The 25385-nt window shown below is 40.1% G+C and overlaps 1 protein-coding gene across 8 annotated transcripts in view; it reads left to right on the top strand.

Moving 5' to 3' along the window:
* The window catches only part of LOC130142394 (transducin-like enhancer protein 4), a 98247-nt gene that overhangs the window by 30233 nt on the left and 42629 nt on the right, over nt 1-25385 (top strand). For 3 of the 8 annotated variants that reach the window (XM_056324232.1, XM_056324230.1, XM_056324237.1), the window contains exons 5-7: nt 1838-1900; nt 10918-10992; nt 24784-24988. In XM_056324232.1, the coding sequence (XP_056180207.1) occupies nt 1838-1900; nt 10918-10992; nt 24784-24988 (343 nt within the window). Of the gene's footprint in view, nt 1-1837; nt 1901-9649; nt 9762-10917; nt 10993-24783; nt 24989-25385 lie in introns of all 8 variants that reach the window. The other 5 variants (XM_056324236.1, XM_056324235.1, XM_056324231.1 and 2 more) reach the window with 5 other exon arrangements.

Genomic DNA, 25385 nt, shown 5'->3' with positions numbered 1-25385 from the left:
GTGTTGTATAGCAGGTCAGAGGGGCTTCAGCAGAAATCAGGACAGCAGCACTTTGGAGTTTTCATATGGAAGAGTGTTGAAGAGCAGGACATGTAGTTTTCTCTTTGGTTTTAAGGCACTGAAGAGATTCCTTTACAAAAGAAATAACAATGTGGCTGGGACCCAAAATTGGGAAATAGCTGAATTAATGGTGCTTGAACTACTGCAGCACAGGTACTTTGCAGCTGTGCATTATATTGCGATTCCTTAATCAAATATTGTTTCTCAAGTAGTGCCATTTTGGATTGTGCAGCCTCTCTGGCTGAAGCTTATATGCATACATCTTGTTGCTCCCTGTACTGCTTTGTGTAACAAGCAGTTCATAAATCTCTGTGTCAACTCATATAGGGAACACTGCCTATTTAAAGGGGTACTTAAATTTTATGTTGTGGGATATGATATTATAGGTGCATATAGACCTTTGAAATTAGCAGGCAATTTAGCTCTGCGATGAACAGAACATATTCTCAAGTGTCCTGTAAGGGACCTGTGCTGCTGAATAAACAGAAAAGGTGTAGTAGATGAATGTAAAACATGTATTAAAATGCATAACTTTAACAAGATGAAGACTTCCATAAATAGTGAAGACCTGTGAGAAGACACTGGAACAGAGTAACATAGAAATTGCTGTATAAATATCCTTCAGGTGTTGAGATGGATTTCAGAGGGATGAAGAAACAGTATTGCAAAGTAGTGTGTGTTGAGTGTGTCACAGCACGCACAAGGGGGCATAGTGACTTCCACATGTACCTTTACCTCTAGCATACCATGTCTTCTGGTTATGTAGCTGTGTAACTGTGATATTCCTTGAACCTGTATTTACTTTACATGTGGTTCTGACTTTTACTGCTAGTTCTGAGCCTTTCTGTTTTATAGGTTCTTTTTTACATGTTTGCAATGTAAAAGACAGCATAGCAAAAAGGCTGGAAAGAAGGAAGCCTAAATTGCACAAGTTTGTATGCCTTTGTCATACATAGTGACTTTGCAAGAGAAAGAGCATTCTCTACTACCATATAATAAGGAACTGTTCCTGATTACAATTTATTATAAGAAAGTTATGATTTATCGTAAGAAAGTGTATGTGGCTTTAAATATTCTGTTTCTGCAGCTGTAATTCTTGTGTTCTCTCTCCAAATCTCCTCCATCTCTATTGAGATTCACAGATTAAATACATAGAATAAGAATTGATCTCCAGTATGGAAATAAAGCATTGTACATTAGTTATTTCTGATCACAGTTACAACATGAAAGTAACTATTAACCTCAGGTTTGATAACAGTATAAATAGGATACAAGACTTTCTAAAATACATGGTAGAATAATTATCGGTGAAGTTGTGTATTTTGTTGCTAATGTTCTCATGATATGCAGTGTTAGTAAAGAAGTAGCTGGTTTATTTGTTCCCTTTGTTTACAGTGGCATTGCTGTAATTTGAAATAAGCCTTCTTCTTGCATCTTAGGAGAGAATAGTTCGATACACAGTGTTTTGTTTATCTTTTTTGTTAACATCTCCTGCATATTTTTTTCTTTAAATATCTTCAATTGCATAATCAGATGTAACTTTTCTTTGTGTCAGTTCTGAACTCTGTTTTATATGGAAAATATTTTAGCCAGAAATTACTAGCTTCCTAAGTATTGTTGATTGGTGTCCAAATACTTCTGTTATTTTGCTAATCTGTCCTGGCCAGAGGATGACTAGAGATGAAAAAACCCATACAAATATATCTTCTGTGTTCATTGGTGACAATCGCATCTGAGAGTATATATAATTGAACTTCTTTCTTCTTGTGACTTGCAGGCAGAAATCGTCAAGAGGCTGAATGCTATATGTGCACAAGTCATTCCTTTCCTGTCCCAAGAGGTAGGTAGTAGTTCTTACTGGTGCTGATCTAAACGATTGCCTCGTTGTATCTGTTACAGAAGTGGGGCTTTGTGTTGAGACTGTTTCCGTATGAATCTCTTGGTGCTTGTAGATGACTTTGCACTGGTCTGTTCTCACTGTAACTTCACTATCTTCTCCAAGTCCATCATAATATCATTTAAACACATTTATGAAATGGAAAATGTTGTAATGTGCTAAGCTAAGTTTTAGTTGTTTAAATATTTTGCTCTCTTGTACAATGCAGTTTTTCTCACAATTATGACTTCGTTGGTCTGAAATCAGAGGACAGCTTGCAAAAACGCTAGAAAGGCATGATTTGTGCTACATTCTTGGCAGCGGTCATTAAAGTTCAGCAGAAACTTCTCTTTTCGTATAGCAAGTAGTGGTGTTCAACACAGTAGGCATACAAATGCATCTTTTTTTCTGCCTTTTTTAGCTCTGCATTCCAGATTACTTATTACCTTAAATCCTTTTATGTTTTCTGTGTATTTTGGGGAATATAGACAGAAGATTGAAACCCTCTGTGAGCTAATTTCTCTAAGTACTAATTTTCTTCAAATTATGATTTGCTGGTATTATCTTGAGAGCATTGTAGATACTTTGAGGGGCACTGGGATTTGGGGGAGTTAGTAGGAGCTAGCAAGGGAACCTTGGAGCCACAGGCACATGTGTAGTAAAATGAAAGCATGGTTCATGAAAGGAGACCTCAGGTGCATAACAGCTTTCCCTGCCCACCCCACTGGAGGAAAGGGCTGGAGACTGGGGTCTGCTGGTACAGGCTGGCATGCATCTATTTAATGCATGGTTTCATTTCAGTAGAATCAGTAGCTGAGCAGTCAAAGCTGGAATGTGTATTCCTCTGTGTTGCATCTGTAAAACATCATGCCTGAGAATACACTCCCACCTTTTCAGTTGTTCCATAAAATGCCATTGTTTTTCAAGAGAGCTGCTCATCCTGCTGCAGATGAGAGGCTGTGTACTCAGTATTGGCATTCAGCTAACACACTGCGTGTGTGCACGCGCGTGTGCATCTGTGTGTGTTTGAAATGAGAAAAACACTATCAAAACTAGAGCCTGACAATGTTCATGAGTGCCGCTGTACTCTCTGCTTATAAAGATGGATTTGTGGAAACTAAATGATGTGTAACGATCAAGTTACATTGCTGGGGGACCAGAATTCAAGTCCTGCATGGATCTAAAATGCGTTTATGGGGTTTTATTTGCTGTGCAGGAATAGCATAGCATACAAAAACGAGGTGTAAAGCTGATTCATACTCATGCTAAAGTGAGCACTAAAATGACGTAATTTTGAAACAAAGGCAGGGGTGAGTACTTGGCAGGCAAGGCTGTGATCGTGGCGAAGACATGGCATCAGCATTTCCACAACAGAGACATCTTCTCTAGAGTATGTGGTACTATGTTTAGAAACTCTGTACCAGTATACTACTGCTGGTACTGGTACTGCTATTTTCAGCTGAAATGCTAAACAAGACCTTATTACCGTACACAAATAAGTCACACTGCTCTGCTGGCTCTGATTCCACAAACACAGCCCTTGTGCTTTCTTGGAGTAGGTGTTTCTTGCCAATTAGACAAGCAAAAGGATTACATGGGCTTAGAGTACATTTGAAGAAAGATGCGTTTGATTCACAGTGACTGATAGGTTTTGGCCTTTGATTTCCAAAATCCTAGCCTCCGCCCTGTCTACATGCTCATATGGAATTGAGAAAAAGACAAAAAAGGCTGTAGATTTTTGAGCTTTGATGTTAATGGCGTCCCACTCAGGTGAGCATGGGCTCTCTCCTTTTTCTGTGCTCCCTGTGTATGGTGCTTTTCTGTCCCTGGAGCTAAATCTTTCTGGAGTCATTGTTCTGAAAGCTGGTATTTTAAGTCCCTGCCTTAGAAGGAGAAGGCACTGTGCACGTTGCACACTGTAGTTCATTCTTTTCTTCCACTGAGGACAATTGCCCATGTGGTGTTCACATGCTGAAACTTGTGAACTATGAGCCAAAGGCTGTGATTGCTGTTTAACAACCTCCTGGCCATCAAGCCAGGCATGGAGAGCACTTTTAAAGTAATTCTGGACTTAGCCATTGCAGTAGCTTGTCACTAATACATTAGTTATAAGAAATATCTAAGTAGACAACTAAGGTGATCCAGATTTTAGATTTACAAAATGATGTTGTCCACTTCTGTCATGGGTACAGTACCACCCAGTGAGGGCTGAAGTGCACCAGTGCCAGTGTACTTAATGATAGTTATTTACTTTGTTAGGCTTTAGATCAGAGCTTTGAATTAAGCGGGTTTAGATCTGCAAACAGGCTCTTGTACAGCTTCTGTGCTAGTGAGCTTCTGCTTTCTAAGTCTGTGGCCCATAAAGCTTTTTTCACCTATTTGCACATCTCGTTTACCAAGTCTTCCAACTCCTCCTCTGTGCATGTTGCATGGTGTCAAAACTCTTTGGGCTATAGAGGAGATGGAGGTGTCAAAAAATTCACAACTTTAGCATATTTATGCATTGTCAAAAACAAAAGGGAGCACTTGCAAAAAGAAGCATATTGAGTGGAGCATTCATCTTGAATGGAGGCAAGTATGCTTTGTAGTTCACCTAGCAAGAGGGGGGAGAGAGGGACTAGACAGCAAAGGGGTTGAAAGGAGAAGCACAATAAACTTTTCAGGTCTCTTGACAGTGCCACGGATGGTGATAGTTTTCTTGACAGTGCCACTGATAGTGATAGTTTTCATATTAGTGTTAGGAATATATTGGTAACTGAGCTCTGTTAGTAGAAAGACTTATTTAAATCAATTTATATTGGCATGTGCTGGTGAAGCAAAAGAGAACTGATCTCCAGATTTGAGTATTCTGCTAGTCTTGGTTTCTATCTAATTTGTGTCTTTAAAAAGTGAATGTCTTAATGCATATCTCTTTATTTCATTATCTAGATTAATAGAGAATTGAATTGCAGCATGCTTTTGCTGTTTATGCATTTTGCATACAGTCTAACTGTGGAGTAGTGGCTGAAAAATGTGATCAGTCTCCTTTGTATTGTGCCTGAGGGAAAAATGAACAAAATACAGTGGTTACATGCACTGATGGCAACATTATTGCCTCATAATAGCACCAGGTTAACTTGTCTTATTGCTTGTTAACTTTGTAAGGAATCAATGGCTTGCAATAACTCACTTAGAAGTACAAAATCATGGCCAAAATCACTAGAGATCTTGTGAAAAGGATGCAATTATAATGTATCACCCTACTGTGTACTAGTGTCTGCTTTGTTTCAGGGGGCAATCCAGTAAAGTATTTCAGAAATTCTCTGGGCTTCAGTCAGTTTTACTGTGCTGTCCATCATCTAAGCATATACAGAAAATAAAGCTCCTAACCTGCCTAAATACAGCCAAGTCATACCTTGTTTTTATATTGACTCTGAGTTAGGCAGACTGTAAAAAACACCACCAAGAAATACGAGCTTCCCATTTTGATAGAAGAGAGTGACTTTGTGGTTGAGGCATGAGATGGACTTCAGGGGCAACATGTGTTCAATTTCTGCTGCGGTTGCAGGCTTCCTGCATTGCAACAGTCATTTTCTGCCTCCCTGTGATGTTGTGAGACACTAGTGTGCTCAAAGTAGTCTGTGTTGCGTAAGGTGAAGGGGTGCCTGCAACATTGTAGGTAAATACTTGGAGGTTGTTAGCACTCATTTAACTTAGTTTTGATCTGCTGCAGCTGGTATAGATTGATGTTTGTATCATCAAATGTTACAATTAATTTTGGGTCTAAAGGCATAGATCATGCCTCTGCTAATTTATGCTTCTCAATTGAATTTACCAGTTGCAGTACAGTGTGAGACTTGCACAACCCTGTGTCTTGAGTTGGGGCTGGTTCCTGTGTCATCAAGGTGGGGTGTGTGGCTGGCTGCAACCTGCGACTGTCACGGGACCCTCTAGGCTATAGAGGGCTGAATGACCTCCTGTGCTGGATAGTGGGTTTTTTTTCAGTGTGGCTGGAGATACTCATGTATTGCAGTTACTGTCTTTTGAGTAAATATTGATTGTGTTTATATTCATGAGATGCATACAAGCTGGCTGATTTACAGCTAATGATCTAGTTGTGGCAACCTGGAGCTCACCACAACCTGCAAAAGTTGCTCGAGAAGCCAGACAAATGTTCACGGCATTGGCCTCTGTCAACTTTCATGCCACACTGCAAGCATTACGTAGGCTGGAGGAGGCTGTAATAAACTTTTTCGGAAGGTGCACTATCCTTTCCAACTGCCAGTGAAGTAGCTAATAACAAGCTAAAAGGATTGCTCTTTAATAGGGATCTTCAGTTCCATGTGCACAGTAAGGTGGTCAAATAGACTTAGAAGTACAATCAAATGCCAAGTACTGGCATACATACATAAACCCAAACATACAAAAAGGAAGAGCTATATCCAGTCTTTCCTTTCAAACACTTTAATATTAGTTGATGGTTTTCCTTCTACAAGATAGATATGGGGCATAATGTGCTTGCCCTTCTGTGTACATATATTCCCTAGAGGTGCTTCTAAAGTTCAGTAAATTTGGATGAAGAGTGTGAGGTCTGTTATACAGAAGCAGAGCAGGAGTCCTTATATGCTGTTCAAAAGGAAGTAGTTGTTGGTTTGAGACGTGGGAGGCTGAGAAGTCAAAAGTTATTTTCTTCCATTTTAGACTTGCCGCAGACTAGAGATGAAGCAGTAAATACAAGGAAGCTGTTAGGTATCTGTAATCCTTCTACCAAGGAAGGCATCTCATTAGCAATTTATGCATATCTTGCTAATAATGTTATGTTTTTATAAAGTGGTTATTTTGTCTTGTCTGAGTTACAGTGCCTGGATGCAGTGACCCTGCTGGGCCCTTTTAGTTTTCTAAGCCTGTGCTGTAATCCACAGTAAATACGTGATTGCTGTTTAGTTTTCACCAGTGTTTTTGGTGTGGCCTTGTTTCATTTATGCTGTCTCGAGATCAGGCTTTTCAGAATGGCACTGCTGCAGTTCATAAGCAAGACCTGGTCTGTACTCCTTCTAAACCGATAATATGCCAACAAAATAGTATGAATAAAACACAGGAGAGCCCGCTTGCTTCTTCAAGTTCAGTGAGTTTTGCTTTGGGTGTCATTGTTGGTGCTGGAGACAGGCTTGAATTGGGCATTTTAAACACCAGCATCTCTTATGCTAGGGGAATTTCAGCCCCTTGGTTGCTGTTAGCACAGCTGCCCTGTCAATGGGAGCTGTGGGGAGCTCTGACATGGTATAAAAGGCCCAGGTATTTTCCACGGTGCTGCAATGCCTGTGCAGGAGCCAAGGCTAGGTGACAAGACAGTGTGGTGAAACAAGGTAATGGTGGAAAAGCCTACATTCTTGTGGTCTCTGTTGCTGCTACCTATCATGAGACGAGGTGATTTTCCAACACAAGGCAAGTGCAGACACACTGCTTATTACAGAAATCAAAAAGGGTTGAAGAGAAGAGACAGGGCAGAAGTTAAAAAGAGGAAACGATACTAGTCTGTATGACAGGCAGGGCAGGGTATTGAGTTCATTGCTCTGGACTGTTAAATGCAATGCAAAATACTGTTTTCCCCTAACTGAAGGAAAGGGTCTGTCATTTGCTTGCCTGCACAGAGGAAGGCTAGCATTAAATATGTGTGAAAGCTGCAACTCTGTGTCTATATTTGGTTGGGAAAAAAAATAACCCTTTTTTTATTGTTGTTGGTTTTACTTGGCTGTAAATCGCTGTGTAAGGCTAGTGTGTGGTGCTCGGTTTTAACATAATGCTGCTTGTAACCGGTGTGCTGGCCAGTGAGGGCATGCAAGCATGTGCTAGGTGCTGGAGCCATCTGTCCTTGGGTGCCTGCATGGGCTGGGCAACCCGCCAGCCACTGTCCCGCTCGGTGGGCCCCTCGGATCCCTTTGTTTCACGTTGCAGTGGGTCCCAGGAGCCCTGTCGGGCTCCTTCTCTGCCTGCAGAGATCTCCACCCGTCACTGGAGCTGCTGTTGGTAATGTGGAGCCCCGTGCCCGCCTGGGGTTTAGAAAGGCTTGGGGCAGGCGCTGGGCTCTTCACACCCTGCACAGCCCTCCGCCTCGCTGCAGGGTGACTGCTTTCCTCTGTCTTTATGCATTGGAATGTGTGGCTCGTGCCTGTGACTTGCAGTAGCCTTGGGGTCACGTGGGGCAGGCCCGCTGTGGGGTGTCCTGGAGCTGAGTGGGGAGTCTGCTGCGTTGCTGCAAGGAGGTGGAAGTGATGGAGGGGCTAATTACAGGCCATCTATTTTGGATCTTCACATGCTATGCCTCTGAAGATTAACTCAATGTTAAAGCAGCGAGCAACAGGAGAGTTTTAATTGTCTCTACTGTACATAATTTAGGTTCAGTATTAGAAGGCCCATGGGTTTTCTCGACTCTGAAGGCTTGATCCGAAACCTATTAGAATCAATGAAAGATGCCTTGTGTGGCTGCTTAGGGAATTTCTGTCTTACAGTGCTTTCCAGCAGAAATCTTAAAGTGAGATTTTGGTACTCTACCCCTTCACCTTCTCTTCCCCTCACCTGGGAATGAAATCGTGTTTTTCCCAAGTACTCCTGAGAGCCATTCTTTGTATGTTTGCTGTAAAGGAAAGGAAAACATTCTACTCTTGTTGAGTTGACTTATTTTTCCAAAACCCAGATGAAAATTGGAGTAATTTCTACAATAACTTTGATGTTTTCAGGCCAGCTTTCTGTATGTCCCTCAGAAGTTTTTTCTTCTGCCTGTGGCCCTGGGAACAGGATTTAAGTAAATGGGTGTTGGAATTGAATGCTCATATACACAAATCAAGAGCTAGGTCCCTCTCCTTGCCTCAGTGCAAAAAGCATTGGCTAGGAAACAGTAGGAAAGCAAAGATGACTGTTAAATTCTCAGTAGATGATTATTTTTATTTTTGTTAAAATAATTTTAATGATTTGGGTTTGGTGAGCTTTTTTGGATGACTTGGTCAAAAATGCTGTGACCCATTTTTTCGTGTGGCTTTTACACCAGAAAACAGTGGTGTAATTTTTATGATCACCCTGTTGCAACATAGAGCCATGTGTCACCAGGCTTTCAGCTACATATTCAATGAAACTGTACCTGCCCTTAACATGGGATGACCTGGAGATGATAACACATAGTCTAGAACTTGAAGGTTGAGTATCATAATTTCCTTTTTACTGGTTATCTGTGATGGTGATACACCACTGCATTTTTTTATTTTTTATTTTCTTAATGGCAAAACCACATTTGCTTATATTCAGCCTGCCTGTTGTTCTTTACATTGTCTGCTTATAAGTGATAGATTTGGTTTACATTAGCACTGTAACTTTACAACACTGAACGGGACTGCTGTGATTCTGGGTGCAGCAGTATGTTATTTACTCTCCTGGCATTTCCTTCATTTAATTCTTTGTTTAAAAACAAACAAACCTTAAAACCATTTTCTTCCTTCCAGGAGTGTATCTAAATTACCACCTCCATTATTTGCATTTATCCATTTTTTGTAGTCACGGTCAGCATTTCTTATAGGTAGATTTTTTAGATTTGCTTTTTTTTACCTTGAGGGCTTTTATGAGAGAGAGTTTATAAGTGAAAATGCCATTTTAGTTTGTGTGTTGCACTAAGAACCATCAAAGCTGAGACTGCCAAGCTCCCGAGATAGCAGAGCCCTTACTTATGGCCCCCTTTCCCAGCAGGGCTCAGGGTGCTGCCTGGGGAGTCTTTCTGATGCTCTTCACCGACTCTTGTGTTGGAGGAAGTCTTGAGGATTTGGGTCCCCATCTTATTTTATGCAGCTCTCTGCCTCTGGTAAGGAAGTATGGGAGGTGTTCTGTACCTCTGCTCTGCTCTGTCCATATACACAGCCATGGAGGACAAACTGGAGGCTTTAAAGAGACCCTCTCAGCCCTTTCCTTAAACTTCGTGCCAAAGAACATCTGGACGCTGGTTTCAATACAGAGCTGATGTTTCATTGTTACAGTTTCAGCACCTCCTGAGTTAGGCAAGAGCTTGCTCCTCCATGTTCAACCTGTGGCTATAAATCAAAAGATGACTCGCTCCCAGTGCAGATCACATAACCTACTTGCAGTTCTCCCTGACCCCTCCTTGCACCACTTTGTTGCCTGTGTGATCCTGATCGTGCGAGTCTGCCTGTGCAGACAAATTTGCCACCAGTGGAGCTCTGGACAGGCACAGATCTCGTTGAAAGATGAGGACATTCTTTTATTTGTAGCTGATGTTTTCAAATAAGTATCAGTCAATTTTCAGCATACAGCAATTTTGAATTTACTGCAGGAATGCAGTATCACTCAAACTGAGATAATGTAACCACTGAAGCTTGTAAACTGTGTTGTTAATTAGACCATGTGTTTTTGATGGACTTTTTAAAGCTATTGAAATTTACGTGTTGGGGCTTGAAATAATTAGTTCTCTTCACGTGTTTGACAGAATTGTGAATGGCATTTTAAATTTCTTTCTTACGGTTGAGCTGCTTTGAAATGTACCTAGAAGGAGAATCTGTATATCCTTCAGTGATGTGGGTGCCATGTGCTTGTTGAAAATAGATACCAATAGATACTTTTTCAGTATGCTGCGCTTTTTTCTTTTTTTTTTTTTAATCAGAAAGTTTCCATGGCTGTATGGAAAGTGGCTTGCATTTTGGCATGTAAATTCCAGAGCACAGTGTGCTGAAGAACAAAAGGAACACAGTTCCTCGTTTAGCCAGGTTGTAAAATAGCTGTTTGGGGAGCAAAGATGTAATTCCTGGCAAGTAATGGCATAAAAAAATCCTTGCCTTAACTGATACTCTTGGAGATTGACACAGAATGTGTCTGTCTGTTAAGAGAACAGTTATTTGAAGCCCTGCATGTGTTTGAAAAACAAAGGAAAAAGATAAAAGGAAGAATCTGTGTGTAATAATTTAGAAAACAAATAAATTTATTCTGTTTCTGATCTTCATTTATAGCACCAGCAACAAGTGGTGCAGGCTGTGGAGCGTGCCAAGCAAGTGACCATGGCAGAACTGAACGCAATCATTGGGGTATGTGGTCTTTCCATTTTAGCTCTAATAGTGTTTGTAAATAGCTTTTCTTTTCCTTCTTTCTTGTATGAACTCATTTCTGTCAGTGGGCAAAAGTTGTGGGTAGTGGTGAAGTTCTTTTCACCTGCAGACTTTTGCTTGCACTGTGCTGAGAGGACTGGTGGGGTGATTAATGTCTGTGTTGTACCACTTCCTGAAGCTGGGTCAGTATCTGGGTTTTTTTTGTTGCCCTTTTAAAGTAACTTGGCTTCCTTTGCATACCATGTGCCAGTCTGCTTCTGCAGCCAGTGTAGCAGGTAGCCTTTGTACCACACACTGTGCTTTAGGAGGTTTTTTCCTGTCCCTTGATGCCCATGGCTTTTTCTGGTGGTTCAAGACTCTAACATGCACCACACTTTTTATTGTTACATTTAAAAATCCTTGTTACTTTTTAACAAAAAACCTCAACAAAACAACCAAAATTGATGGCGAAAGGACTCATCATCAGTGTACTGATAGGTGCCCTGCTCCTAGTCATCTGGAAATACAGGTGTGTGGAGCCTTTCTTGTAAAAGCTTTGATGCTAGCAGTATTAGCCCGGTATAGCAGTCCTGTGAGATTTTATGGGTGTAGACAGCCACAGTGTTTACATTTTACAACTGGAGAGGAAAGGCATAACAACAAAACCCGTGGCTGTTCACACTACATAAAATAAAGGTGAGAAGTCATTGCTTAATAGCACATTATTCACATGTATAATTATGCAGCTGGTGCAAGCAGTTGTTTAAGTTATTCTAATGAAGACACTACAACTGTACTTCCCATCTTCTGCACCCTCCCAAATGCTTTTTCTTTTGTGTATAGATTATACATGAAAGTCTTTTCCTTTTTTTTATTCAGTGTATCAAACACACTTTGAAATGCTAATTATTCCATTTACTTTCATTAAAATTCAAATTGCTGAGTGAAGATGTGGATAAGGGTCGCCAAATAATCAATCTGAAGTGAAGATATTGCTTCAATTATGCCTCTGTCTTTTAACAAGGAAATCGGGACTCTCTGATCATTGCTGATGGTAGTGTAGAGCAGCGGTCTGATTGTAGCTTGTTTTTAATAGGCTGTTTCTAACTCTATTTTGTATCCCTCTGACCACAACAAAACACTGGTAGTCAATTAGAAGATATAAATGGAAAAGAGTAACCTTTTTTTCCTCTGAAGTGCCTGTTAGAAGGAAGGGGGTGAATCAGAGCGAGTCTTGTAGAATCATGAATAACATTTGTTGTACGTCTTTTACGCTCCAGTGAGGAGAGTGGGAGATAAATAATTTCCCAATTAGTTTTCATTACCTAACGAAAAATATTGCCTTCTATTAACATTTTTTGCATAAAGTGAGTAGCTAAAGGTTGGCTTCTTTGTTACAAAAGTTTTTATACGTGTTTGCTGCATGTGCGTATGTAGCATATGTGTATATGTGTGTGCACGTACCGTTTTGTGTATGAATACTTCAGAATCTACTTGTGTACATTTTTGCCATTCACCTTTGTATGTATTAGGGAGACTGCAAAAAGCAATTTGCTTTATAGTAAAGAGTAAGTTGATGTAAAACTTGTGATGTTATGGACACTGGCTATTGCAGTCATTATTTAAGCTTATCCTGTGCTTTCATGAATCACTAAACCACACAGAATAAATATAAACAGACTGGACACTTGTCTGGGAACCTGGCAGTAACTTCTGTTGGTCTTCCCCCACCAGACGAGTAAATTTTCTGTTTCATTTGTTGCTATCTGATTTTATCTCTCCAAGTCAGCTGAAATTCTGTTGCCTGAGATTTTCATATCTGAATTTTAGTTTTGTGCATTAAAAATAGACAGCTCCCACCTCCCTCACAAGACTTTTACCTCACTCTATTGACTTTTTCACTCTCCTGTTTTGTGTTAAGAAATGCTGTTTAGCCCTCTCTGCAGCTTTAGAGAAATTAGAACAATACGGACTGAAAATTTTGTGTTCATCAGGTTTAGAGAGAAGTAATCTAATCCAATCTTTTAGGAGATGAATTTTAAAAAATGGAATAAATAGGATAGCAAGTTATCAAAAAAGCTTAAGTTCTAGTTGCATGAACACCCACAATATTATGTCTGCACTTAGATTTGAAGTCTGAAAATGTAGCATGGGACAAAAAAAAATGCTTTCCATACTTTCTAAAGTGAAATACCAATAAAAATAAAACAAAGAGCATAGTTAGGAGCCATGTTTTTTCTCTATCTCTAGTTCTGTTGTGTTCTTAAAAACTTGTCTTTTAATTACCCATTGAGCTGTGTACCAGATGAAAACAGAAGCAGTATCTGAGTTGTTGAAGTACAACCGTAGGTTAAGTTTCACTGTGCTTGGGGGGGACCCTATTCAGTTCACCTCATTCATGTTAAACCCCTTTGGTTTGAACGGAAGAATTCTGGGCTTGAGTTTAAGATGGATTTTGCCAGAATGGAGGATGGCACAAGAGAAGAATTGAATGTGCACAAATCATGTCTCTCTTTGTGTTTCAAACAAAAATATATACATGTGAATGTGCTCTGATTTAATGGAATCTGATGAAGCATCTTTTAACTTTGCAATATTATTCTAGCTTCATTGGTAAATGAACCTAATCACTGATCCATGCCGTTTAAATGCAAAATACTGAAGTGAGCCTGGAACCTGGAGAGACTGCTTGTTCTCCTGACAATAAACTAGTTGTGTTTAATGGAATGAAACACAGTTATAATGACTTCTTTCACAGGTCATGTTCAGTTTAAAACTGTTGACGGGCTGAAACAAGTTAAATATCATCTATCTTCTTCAGGAGAGATGCAGGGAGAAAGACTAAACCAAACCTAGGTATCATAAGCATGCTTCAGGAGGGCTGTAAATCTGCAGGCATCCAGTCCCTGCATCTGGTGTTCACCATGGACGGTACAGTACAGCATTCTTGCTCGGAGCAATTTGTAGTGCACATCCAGAGCTCCTTTCCAGTCTGGGTGTATTGGGAGCAGTGTGATGTATCCAGTTGAATCTTGTCCTGTGTCGTAGCTGCCGTGTTTTTAAATTAGAATCTTCAAGATCACACTGTTGGAACAACACACAAATTGTAGCCTTAAATCAGTAATACAATCTGATTAGGAGTGATGTTTTCATTTCCTGTATTATTAAATTGAGTCGTCTAGCTCTCTTAAAATGTTTTTGGGTTGTTGTTGTTTTATTTTTAATCCATTATACTACATAATCGGAACATGCTGTGTGAATGTGGTTACGTTTTAATAAGGGAACCAGGGAATTAACTTGTAATTTTATAAGAATTGTATCAAAGTCTCCCCCCCTCCCCCATTTAAAGTAGTCAGTTTTCAACTGCAGTTGGGTAGTAAGGCAGAAATGGAGGCTACTGCTTGTGTGTCTGTTTATCATACAGAGAGATAAATGTACCAAAAACTTAAGAACAGGTATGTGATGGTGTTCAAAGAAAATGCAGTTTAGCACAAGAAATGCTGAACCTCAATTTTTAGCAGTGACATTTTAATGATAGGAAGTCTGCAAAATTATTTGCCATCAATTGTGAAGGCAATAACAAGCCTTGGTGGTTTTTCACACCCTCTGTGTTAAGTGCTTTCAGAATGACAGCGTAAACTGTGTTGGAGAACTCCAAGGAAGTAAAACTGATTAAAATGTTCATGCTTGAATGGTGCTGATGGAATAGTTCATTTGGACTTTCTCTACCTCCTGCAGCTCAAGCTGAAATATTAAAATTCAGTGGATTTAAATCTCTCTTCCCTCAGCTCAGGAAAAAAACATTACATTTTAATAGGTTTTAAACTCATAATTCATTGGTTTGGAGCAGCACTATTAAATCTATTTAAATATTACTTGTATTACTAAGGAAATGATTTAAATTATTTTTTCTTTACCATTCTATACATCTAAGTGGAAAAAAAAAAAAGGCTTTGGTTTAATTTTTAAGCATTTTGTTTTATTATGTCACTTTTACTGTCTTTTTAAAGAATAAGCAAATGACAGTTACTGGAAGAAAGGACTCCTGTATTGTCACATGTAATCATCGAGCTGTAAAGTTCCTTCTTAAGTACACTGCTTGTCACAATTTCTACCCATTTTGAGGCTGAGGTGCTTGTTTGACCCATCTCTAAAGATTGCTTTCAAGCGAGTAGTCCATTTTACAGCTGTGGAGAACAATGCTTGTTTAAAAAATAACAGTATGCCATTGCAGGTGCATAAACCTTTGAAAGTGGTGCGGTGTGGCTAAGTGCACACAATTCATAGTAAGAACTTGGCATCAGTGCATGCTGTTATTGCTGCGGTGCCAGTGGTCCAGGGCTCCATCCGCCAAATCCTCAGGTGCTTTTTTTGCATTGGTGCTTAATGTGCAGAGGCATCTTCCATTCCTCACAGACGGTGGGTTGTTTCTGCCTCTTGTGTGTTCTTGTGCTGTGAGGAAGAGCGAGGGGTTTTCAGTTGAGCCAGTGCTGCTGGGGGGAAATGTTTTGATTCCAGTTTGGCAAAGTCATTCCTGGTAAGTGTATGTGTTCAGAAACAGGAGGTTCAGGGAGGATGGGGAAGGGCGGTAGAATGAGCAAGTGTGTTGTAGCACTGGGGCAATAGTCACTTGTCTCTCTGGCCCTTCTGTATTGCTTGTTCAAAGGAGTATTAAGTGGTGGTTGAAGCTTACAATGCTGTTGTTGGCCACCTGCTGTATGTTGTACACAGGTTGTTACAGTGGGAAGCAGCAGAGGAGCTTGACTTAATGGGTGCATGCTTTGAGTTGTGTTTAATTGTGTACCCTGAAGAAATGTTGAAATTCACTCCTCCCCATTTAATTACTCTTGTTTTTTGTTTGTATATGGAAGGTATGTGATGATATGGCCCTGCAAATTTTTTGATGCTACCTAGTCCCTGAAATTCAATTGTGGGAGGAATTGTAGATACAGAAAGCTTTTGGGTGAGCACTGTTGGTTTTGAATTACTCATCTGAAGTCTGGCTAGCTTAAAGACACCTGGTTTTTTGAGGGGCAAAGAGGTATTTTTTCCAGGATTTTTCTTCTTCTCCCCTTATTCCCAGGTGCCAAGTTCAGGGAGAGCCTTGCAGGTGAGACTTAATTTAAATAAATCTCTTCCATATGCAGCATTATCCTGATTTAAAGAAGCTGAAAATGAGGCACAGAATCTTTTTAGGGATTTTTGAGGTAATTAATTAGAATGTAAATAATTCTAGGTTCCATATTTCCTGAAAAAAAAAGCTCTGAGGACAGTTTTTAAATACTGTTGCTACACTTGGAATGGGCTGCCACTGTTGTCATCTTTTACTTGTATTTTCAGTAGCTGTGGTAGCTCCTGAATTTATATTGGTCTATCACTATATGAGCAGTCAGTAATGTTGCAGTGTGAAGTGCAGACCACTTACTACATCTCACTGCCAATATGCTGATGCCAGAGGCCGTGCTTGTTATGCTTAAATAAGTGCATATGACATGAGTGTTACGGCTCACATATTGTATCTGATCAGGCAGAGAGCTGACTTCTGCCTCTGTGTTTCTCAAGGTTTTCTGGATCCTGGCACCAAAGCTATGTGACCACTGTTTCTTTTTTTGAATTACAATTAATCAGTATGGGTATGAGGAGTCATACAGAGAATTTTCTTCATGCTCTTGAACATATACAATATTTTATTTATGACATTTTTATATGCTCTCACTTCACACACAGTAGAAAGGAGAAGACACTTGGCAAGGTGATCCGTACTCCAGTGTATGGAAGCTCTCTCCAGCCAAATACAGATTTGCCATACTCCATTAGACTTTTGGTCTGTTATGTGTTATATATTACCTTGGGTAATGTCCTTATACTGGTGCTTTGGAAAAGAAGAGTGTATAAAGGATCTGTTTGCTATTGAAGCAAAGAAGGCAGGGGTTTCCCAGGAATACTTCACTGCAAAATCAGTGGTGTTTGTGTATTCAGTAGAGATGCGGCCCATTTAAAATATGTGCCCTTACTGTACAATATAGCCTCAAGACAGTTATTATTGTGTCATGGTTTCATACCACAGAGTTCTGTTATCACCCCTAAAGAGGTTTGTATATTTGTCATCCAGGCTTCTTCCCAACCATACGTTGTAGGCTGTTGCCTAAAGCTGTGAATGAGGACCAGGACTCCGTACAGTGCATCAGTTAAGCCTTTGCTTTTCTTCGGGTATTTGGGTAGTTCTTTTGGTGTCTTCAACACATAGACACTGAAGTACTGCATAGGGAAAGTATTTCCACATGTTAAGTTTATCCATGAAGGAGGAATTTAAAAGGTCTTAAATCTGTAAGTTGTCTGATATTGCAGAATGTTTGACTCCTGTTAGTGAGACAGTTCTTGCTTATTGTTTGGTGAACATTTCACAGACACTTCCTTAGTTTATGAAACATTGATGAACTTACTGCAGTAATGTTTCTGAAGCAAGGGAGTACCGCTTTCCCTGTTCTACCTTTGGAAGAGACTAAGCCAAAGAGAATAAGTGATCCTTCCACAATCTCAGGGCTGCTTCTTAAATCGAGGTGATTTGATCCTTGTCAAGGCCTCCCTTTATCAAAGCTGCTGTAACTGGGGAACTGTGCTAAGGCAAAAGAAATTGCTTTTAAGTTTCAATTATTTCACTAATGGGCACTATATTAGAGAGATAGAACACTACATGTCTCAATGGAATCTGCTTGGAGAGAGATAATCCATGTCCTAACACCTAACATTGACTTATGCGAAGACGCTGCTTACCACCTAGAAGAGCAGGCATTGCAGTGCTCTGCACAGGACAAGAGCTGCACCAGAAATGGCAGTCTTCAAAGATGCAGAGTGGGTTGGAAAGAATGGATCAATCCAAGCAACCCAGGTTTTCATCCCAAGCAAAGACAATTTGCTGAAATCCAACACAGCGCATGTGTCTGTGTGTTATAAGCACGACGAAACACTGTTAGCACTTACAGTTATGAAGCCTGTGCTTCTCAGTAATTGCTGTCCAGATATTTCACTTGCTAAGGACTGACTTCAAAAGTTAACACACATCTCTTTCGTGCTAGCACTACATGGCTCTTAAACTATTCCTGTGAGGAAGCTTGGAGGTATTATAGTTGCCACATTAAAAGCTCTGGTGATAGAATTGCTTATGGATATAGCAACTCAGATCTCTCTGTAATTAGTGTTACTTAGTTTTTGTTCTAGCTTTTATCGTTTGATTCATTATATATGTTAGATGGTCATTTTTTCACTTTTCAGTCATGTTTACATAGCCCAGGATTTCAGAAACTTTTATGTGAGGACCCTAGAAGAAGGTTATTTAGGACTCTGCTGGGAAAAGCATAGGTATCGGTCTCATTTTCTAGTTCTAAAGAAAAGGACCAAGATTCACAAGGGTACAAGTGGAACAGCGTTTTCCTACTGTCAGTCCAGAGGATAGAAGATTTCTTCCCAGTGTCCATGTGTAGGACATGAGTGGAACACTTGGTAAATAAGGTATTTCAACCAGTGTGCATCTCTCTATCCAGAGCTGATTTTTGCCATCTCTTCATCTGTAACAGAAGACACTCAGCTGCTGCCGTTGTTACTCTTTTCTTTACCTTGTTTTTTGTGAAAAGGTTTTGAAGTGGAGGTGTGGTATGTGTGGCACATTTCATACCACTGGCCTCTGTATGGTAAGACCTTGAGCTTACTTGTATTTGGTGCTTTCTGCCGTCTCTTGCAGGAGATGCAGTTTTTTGTTTCCTTAGCTAGTGTTTGATGAGGCGGGGGCGGGGAGGAAGGAAGAAGAGAGCCTAAGTGGCATGACGTATGCAAACATTTCTGCCCTTTATTAAATGATAATAGAAAGTGGTTTGAAAAAGCCTAGTTCTTCCTCCCTCCACCCCCAGTGGAGAGGAATCCTGCAGGCAGAATGCAGCACTACTGAACTCCAAGATTCTGGGGGAAGGTGCGCTTGAACTTTTGCAGGGGAGTAGGCTTTTCCTTTATTAAACTGCTGGCCTTTTTTACCACAGATCTTTTATTTGCTGGTGTGTTGTATTAATTTTTTGTTACTTTTGTCCTCTATCTATGCTGTTTCACTGAGTGAAAAATAGTCATAAGGGGGGAAGGGAGGACAAATGGTAAAAAATGTATCCTGACAGATGTTCCTATATATATGATTAAGAACGGAAATGTGCTCTGCATATATTGCCTTTCATCCCAGAATATGATTCAAGACATGACTTTTTGTTCCTAGATTGGTTAAAAAGATCTTTGAAGCAATTTGTACAGTATGATTCTGATAGTTTCTTTGTTACTTATGTAGGTGTTCTAAATGCTCCCCTTCTGATTAATGACAGCTATTGATTTTTCTCCTTGCCCCCATAGTTTTCTCAGTGGAGCTTGCTTTCCTTGTGTAGAATCAGCATCCTCAAAGGCAGATTCTCAGAGAGCAAGAAGCTTGGCATTTGCTTTTCTTTAAAGTTTTTTATGTTATTACTGGTCTCCTTATTCTCTCCCTTTTTTGTTATTTTTCATTCTTTTTCCTAGATTTTGTCTATCCTGTGCATTCATTCCCCATTGTGAACAGAAACACTGGTTGCGTGTTGTAGCAGATCAGCTCTGACTTGAGTGTTTAAAGTTCCCGCCAATATCTGATACCTTTCTGTCACACTGGGCACATTCATTTGCACAATGATCACTCTCCTTGAGAAGAATAAGGATAGCAGGTTGCTACACCCTATACAACCTTACCAAAGTCTCTTCATGGAAAACCAGCCATGGTATACATGCATATAGTTCCAGGACCATTCTACTGGAGGAATGACCTGCATGACTCTCTTTGTAAGCTGTTTTGCTGTGTTGCATCTTAACATCAGAAAAGCCTCTTTTGTAATGGTGTGCCAGCAGAGCAAGAACTCTACAAAGGAATTACAAACAGTGCATGTTATGCCAGAGGTGAAAGCACGCATGACAGATAAAAATTCATGTCGTCCTAAGCACACTCATAAGTGTGTGTGCCAAAAGACTTCTTTTTCTAGCTGGTTGTTAAACCATTGACACTGATAATTGTGTATTCTTGAGCCACTGCTTTAATATCTTTATTTTCTCTTCATCTTGTTTTATCTGTATGCTGTCTCACTAATGATATACTCTGAGCCATCAATGACTTCACCTAAGAAATTTCAAACAAACAGTGAAGGTATTTTATCCAGATTTTTGAGGTCCCCTCCCAGCAATACTGCAGGTGTGGGTAATGCAGGTATGTGTGTAGCTACAAAATATCTTTTTGAGACATTAGTTTGTTAACATTAGAAATGTCTTCAGGTTAGAGGACTATGTTCAGGTTGTTTCAATAATGGCTGTGAACTTTCCAGGTCTGTAAGAGGAAAAATGGTAGATTATTGTGCGCAGAGCTGCTTGGAAAGTATCCACTAAAAACTTGAACCTTTTCCAGGAAAATGGGCTTTGAATGTGCTGACTATAACAAGACAGCATTAGAAGGTAATTTGTTAGTGGGTTTATTATCACATTTTGCTTTAAATTTGATCTCTTAAGTTGCGTTGGGGAAAAAAATCATGTTAAGCATCAATATTTAGTTGAAAATATTAGTGATACTAAGATAAGAATCTTTTGCAAAGCTTTTTTACCCTTTGTTTAGATGTGGCTTTGGAGTTACTTTACTCCTTACTATTGACTGCCTAGAGGAATATACAGAAAATTATAAAAAACAAAACAAACCCAAAAAATTCCAGATCAGTAGCAACCAGATGTTATCTTTATTCGACATGTGTTAATATGTCTTGAAGGTTTTACTTCAATTTTTATTATTGAGCTGATTTAAATTATCATCTTCCTAACTAAACCTATTACCAAAAAGAATGCAGTCTTCTTTTTGGCTTCTTTCTCATTGCTGGGTTTACCCTTGCTCTTATATTTTTTTGTGTTGGATGTTTCTTAAAAACATTGTGATCTGTTTTGCAGTTCTGTAGGGCATATTTCTTGGTAGCTAACTGTTGCTGTTGTTGTTTTTTTTTTAATAGTTCTGGAAAATTTACAGCGTAATAAAGCCTGGTGTACTGCCATTGCAAATTTTCACCTATTATGCATTGATGCTGAAAATGTATGCTTGACTTTACGCATACTGTAGTCAATTGCCATGCGAATGTCTAAAGTTAACCACATGCTAAGAGTTCATAAATTACATGACTAAGGATAACAAATTAAAGAGAAGATGGAGAAGTGGGAAGTGAAAGCATTACAGCAACATCAAAAACATTATGTGATTGCTCAGTTGGCTCATTTTCAGGCTTTCCTTGCAAGTCTTTAAATTGTGTCAGATTTTATGATCTAAATTCCTGGTATAGGCAGAAACAAATGTAAACTTTCTTCCATAGTAGAATATTTCCGTGGTGGGAGAATAGCTGTCAGTTTTATGGCTCCTCTGTATCTTTGGCATTTTGTTAACTAGGGGAGACCACCTTTTTTTAGCACTTTGTATCACTAACTAGATGCCCAGTGGGTTAAGGAATTGAACATGTTTTTCTATCTTTCCCTGTAACCAAGCTGCTCTGTACAGGCCACCTGGGAAGCTGATGCTCACCCATGACACCCACAGGCAATGGAAAAGCAAAATCAAGCTGTGGATGTTGTGGGCATTTGAATATAGTAATAGTGTCAAAGGTCTGGAAATGGCAGTTAGAGACGTGCTGTCACTTTGTCTTCACTTACTTGAGTATGCCTATCAGGAAACAGTGCTTAATTATGCGATCTTATGCTTTTTTCCCTTTTTCTCTTTGATATTGTAAGAGCAAAAGTTTGCCTAGTGTTTCACTTGGGTTCTTGTCATTAGTGGGTTTGGAGCAGTGCCTGATTTTTGCTGTACAACGTTGGTTATCGTGTTGGAGGGGCTCATAGGCCTTCCCTATACCAATACAATCCTAGTCCATGATCCTTCTGTTGTTGAACTCTGAGCCCCAGCCCAGTCTAGCAACACGCATGTTATCGTGTCTGTCTGGCACAGGCATATGGGGCTATACTGGCATTTTGGGTGTTAGCTGAGATTTATTTAATAGTCTGGTTTTCATACGAAAGTGTTTTATTTGCATCATTACAGTGTGCCTAAATTGCACCAAATTTCAGCTGTATCTGTGAGTGACGCTTTTGTGACTACAGGGATCATGTTCTTCCCAAATTTCACATTCCCATCACTTTCCATGGAAGAGCTTGGTCTCCTCAGAAAAGTTCTCCATGGCAGGAAGGCTGTGTGTGTTTGGGGTTTTTTTCCCTACTCTCTCCAGTTATTTTCAGAGTGCTCTGCAATTCAACTTGCAGTGAAAACACATCAGCTCTTGGCCAAGAGGGACCAGGCCAGCCATACTGTTCAGGGTGATCTGAAGCTGATAGATGCTGAAGTATCATTGCCCGTACTACTCTTAATGCCCATATTATGTCTGGGAGGCATTGACAATGTTCAGTACATGCAAGGTGCAGTCTGGGCTTCTGTCTTGCTGAGCTGTGTAGAGAGGTTCCCAACAAAAAGCAATAAAAAAAGAGGATTGCATTCACAATGCAGTGTTCTTCAAGCTCTTTGGAAACCATGCTGTATCCATAGAGGAGGTAACATAATGCACATTGTGTAGTTCAGTAGGCACATCTGTACAGAATGTACAGGACTGTGCAATGAGTGTCCCTTACCTGGTACACTTTTGTTGATAGTGAAATAGTTAACTAGGGGAAAGCTCTGTCACTGCTGCTATTCTCAGGCTTTTCTCAAAGCCTTTGCTTCAAGCCACTGGCAGATTCAGGCAGACATCTTGCAGTGGTTTATAGCACATTCTCAAACAGGAACAGGAAATTCCTTGCTTAAAATGAGACTCCAGAACACAGATTATTTTGTCCATTCCTTTTCTTTCCCTCACTCTTCTCCTCCCGCCCCAAACCAGGCATGCCAGATTGTTTCCTTGCTATAAGGCAGCCCCATTCAAACCCTGAAGCTAAAGAATACACTGTTGGCTCTTGCTTCATTTCATTGTAGTTAATTTAAATTTCTGAGAACTGAAGCATCCCTCCATAAGAGCATCAAGCAAGCAAAATGTGTTTGATACTTTCTCAAAGAAGGAGTACCTATTGGAATGACAGGGGTTTGCAAGCAGGGAAAGGACTGAACTTTCTCTCTTCCACCTGGAAGATTCTTCTTTCTGATTTTTTTTTTTTTTTTAAACCCCACCCCCACCCCCCTGCTTTTTTGTATTATTTTCCCTCATCTTTCTTTTGGGTCATTCCCCTCCTTTCCCTGGCACTGATATGGGTTGGATGGCATGTGCGTGCCACTGCCAGTCCGATTCCACTGCCTGGGTTGTGTTTCTAAGAGGAAGAGGAGGATCTGTACTTTCACAGGGGCGTGTTGAGGGATGTGTGTGTGCAGTGTGCTGCACGAGTTACCTAGCGTGCTGTATGTGACTTGCAGTCTTTTACTTTCAGCTCACCCACATGTAAAGGTTCATGTTAGGGAATTCATTGTCTCTTGATTGAATAAAGAGCTGTGTAGCGAGGGTGGAAGTGGATTTAGGTTCAAATGAAAACCAAGCAAAAGTAGGACTTGAATCACCATGATTAGGAATTTAAATTGCAACTTTTTTATGCTAAGTAAGTTAAGTTCTTCTTCTTCCAAAGCCCTGTATACAGATGTGCAGGGCGGAGAGCACAATCCTAGAGGATTCCTGATTTGATTTACCCTAAGTCCTGAGCAGTGACTGCTTGAAAATGAAAATAAAATTTCAGAGCTAATCTAGTATGAACAGAAATTAATTGGATGGTTGGTGGGCAAGCCTTAGACCTGAACAGATCTCTCCTGGGATATAGTTAACATAACTTTTTCACCTGTTTGGGGGTTTCCCCCCCACCCATACTAACCTCACAATGGTTAGTATAGCACAGAACTTGATGCAGCCCTGGTTGAGGTCAAGCACTCCAATTCGAACCTCTCAAGGGCTTTCTCTATGTGTTGCCAGTGTACTGGTAAAAATGACTTTAAACTCTTGTCAGTGCAGTTACTGGTGCATGCATCACAGTCCCACTCAAATAAACCTGTCACAACACAGAGTCAGCAGCTAGAGAAGAGTACAAGGGCAGGCCTCTAGCTTTTCATTCGAGCATCACTAAACGTGCACAGAGTGCCCAATTATTTCAGCATTATTGAGCAAGCCTACAGGAGGACCCAAGCCTTGCTACATTAGATTTTCTTTAGTAATTTGCTCAAGTACCGCTGAGGACACTTAAAGGGCTTAAAACGGTGGCTGCAACCAGTTTCCTTTTCTGGATTGTTAATTCAGGTTTTCTCTTTCAAATTAACTCTCACTGCATGCTGTGCAGTAGCGCTGGGAGAACTGTTTAACACTAATTTTCTCAATTTTCAGGGTTTTTTTTTTTCATTATATAACTGCTTTTATATAGTTACATATGTTTTCATTAGATGTGTACATGGTGCATTTTTGCTGCAGAGTAAGATGTAATACCTCTGTCAGAGAAATAGTCACCAAAACTACAATATTACTTTCCTTTTATTCTTTTTTGTAGATTTTTTGTTGTTCTTTTAATTCAGCCTGAAGTTTACTGATTGTGTTTTGTCCAAACGTGTGGACATGTTTAAAACACCAGGACGTTTGTGACAGTTGGTATCTGAATTGATCAGATGCATTGGTTGATCTGATTAATTATGTCTGATGTACAGGATCAATCAGACAACCCCTGGCTTCCTGAACAAATTCAATATCTGTGTTTCATTTTTCACAGCAGCAGCAACTCCAGGCCCAGCATTTGTCACATGGACATGGTCTTCCTGTGCCACTCACTCCGCACCCCTCAGGCTTGCAGCCTCCAGCCATCCCACCCATCGGCAGCAGTGCTGGTCTCCTGGCACTGTCCAGTGCACTGGGGGGGCAGTCACACCTCCCAATTAAAGATGAGAAGAAGCACCATGATAATGATCACCAAAGAGGTCAGTGCTGCCAGATGAGTGTGTGGCTTCATTACCTTCTCTTTTCTTTTTTAATTTTCTTTTTTTTTTTTTTTAACTCTTCCCTTTAAGAAAAAGGGGCAGGGGGGAGGGGACTTTTCACAAGCATTCCTAGCTAATTGCTTTGGTATTTATTACCTAGTGGTAGCCAGAAATTGTGTTCAAATGTTAGAAGTCCAGTGTTATAAATCTGTCTGTACAGTATTAATAATTAACTGTATAACAAAGTTAACATATGTGCAAGTCATTATTTAACAGACATTAGAATTCCTTCTACTGTGTATGATAAATTAGAATTTTATGTAAACTAACTAGTACTTTTTCTCTCTCACTCCCCCTGCCCATCCCCTGCTACTGCTGCGTCCTCTCCTTGCATACT

Source organism: Falco biarmicus, chromosome Z, assembly GCF_023638135.1.
Source record: "Falco biarmicus isolate bFalBia1 chromosome Z, bFalBia1.pri, whole genome shotgun sequence".
NCBI lineage: Eukaryota > Metazoa > Chordata > Aves > Falconiformes > Falconidae > Falco > Falco biarmicus.
The sequence above is the reverse complement of the archived record's forward strand: the minus strand, read 5'-3'. Positions and strand labels throughout refer to the sequence as shown.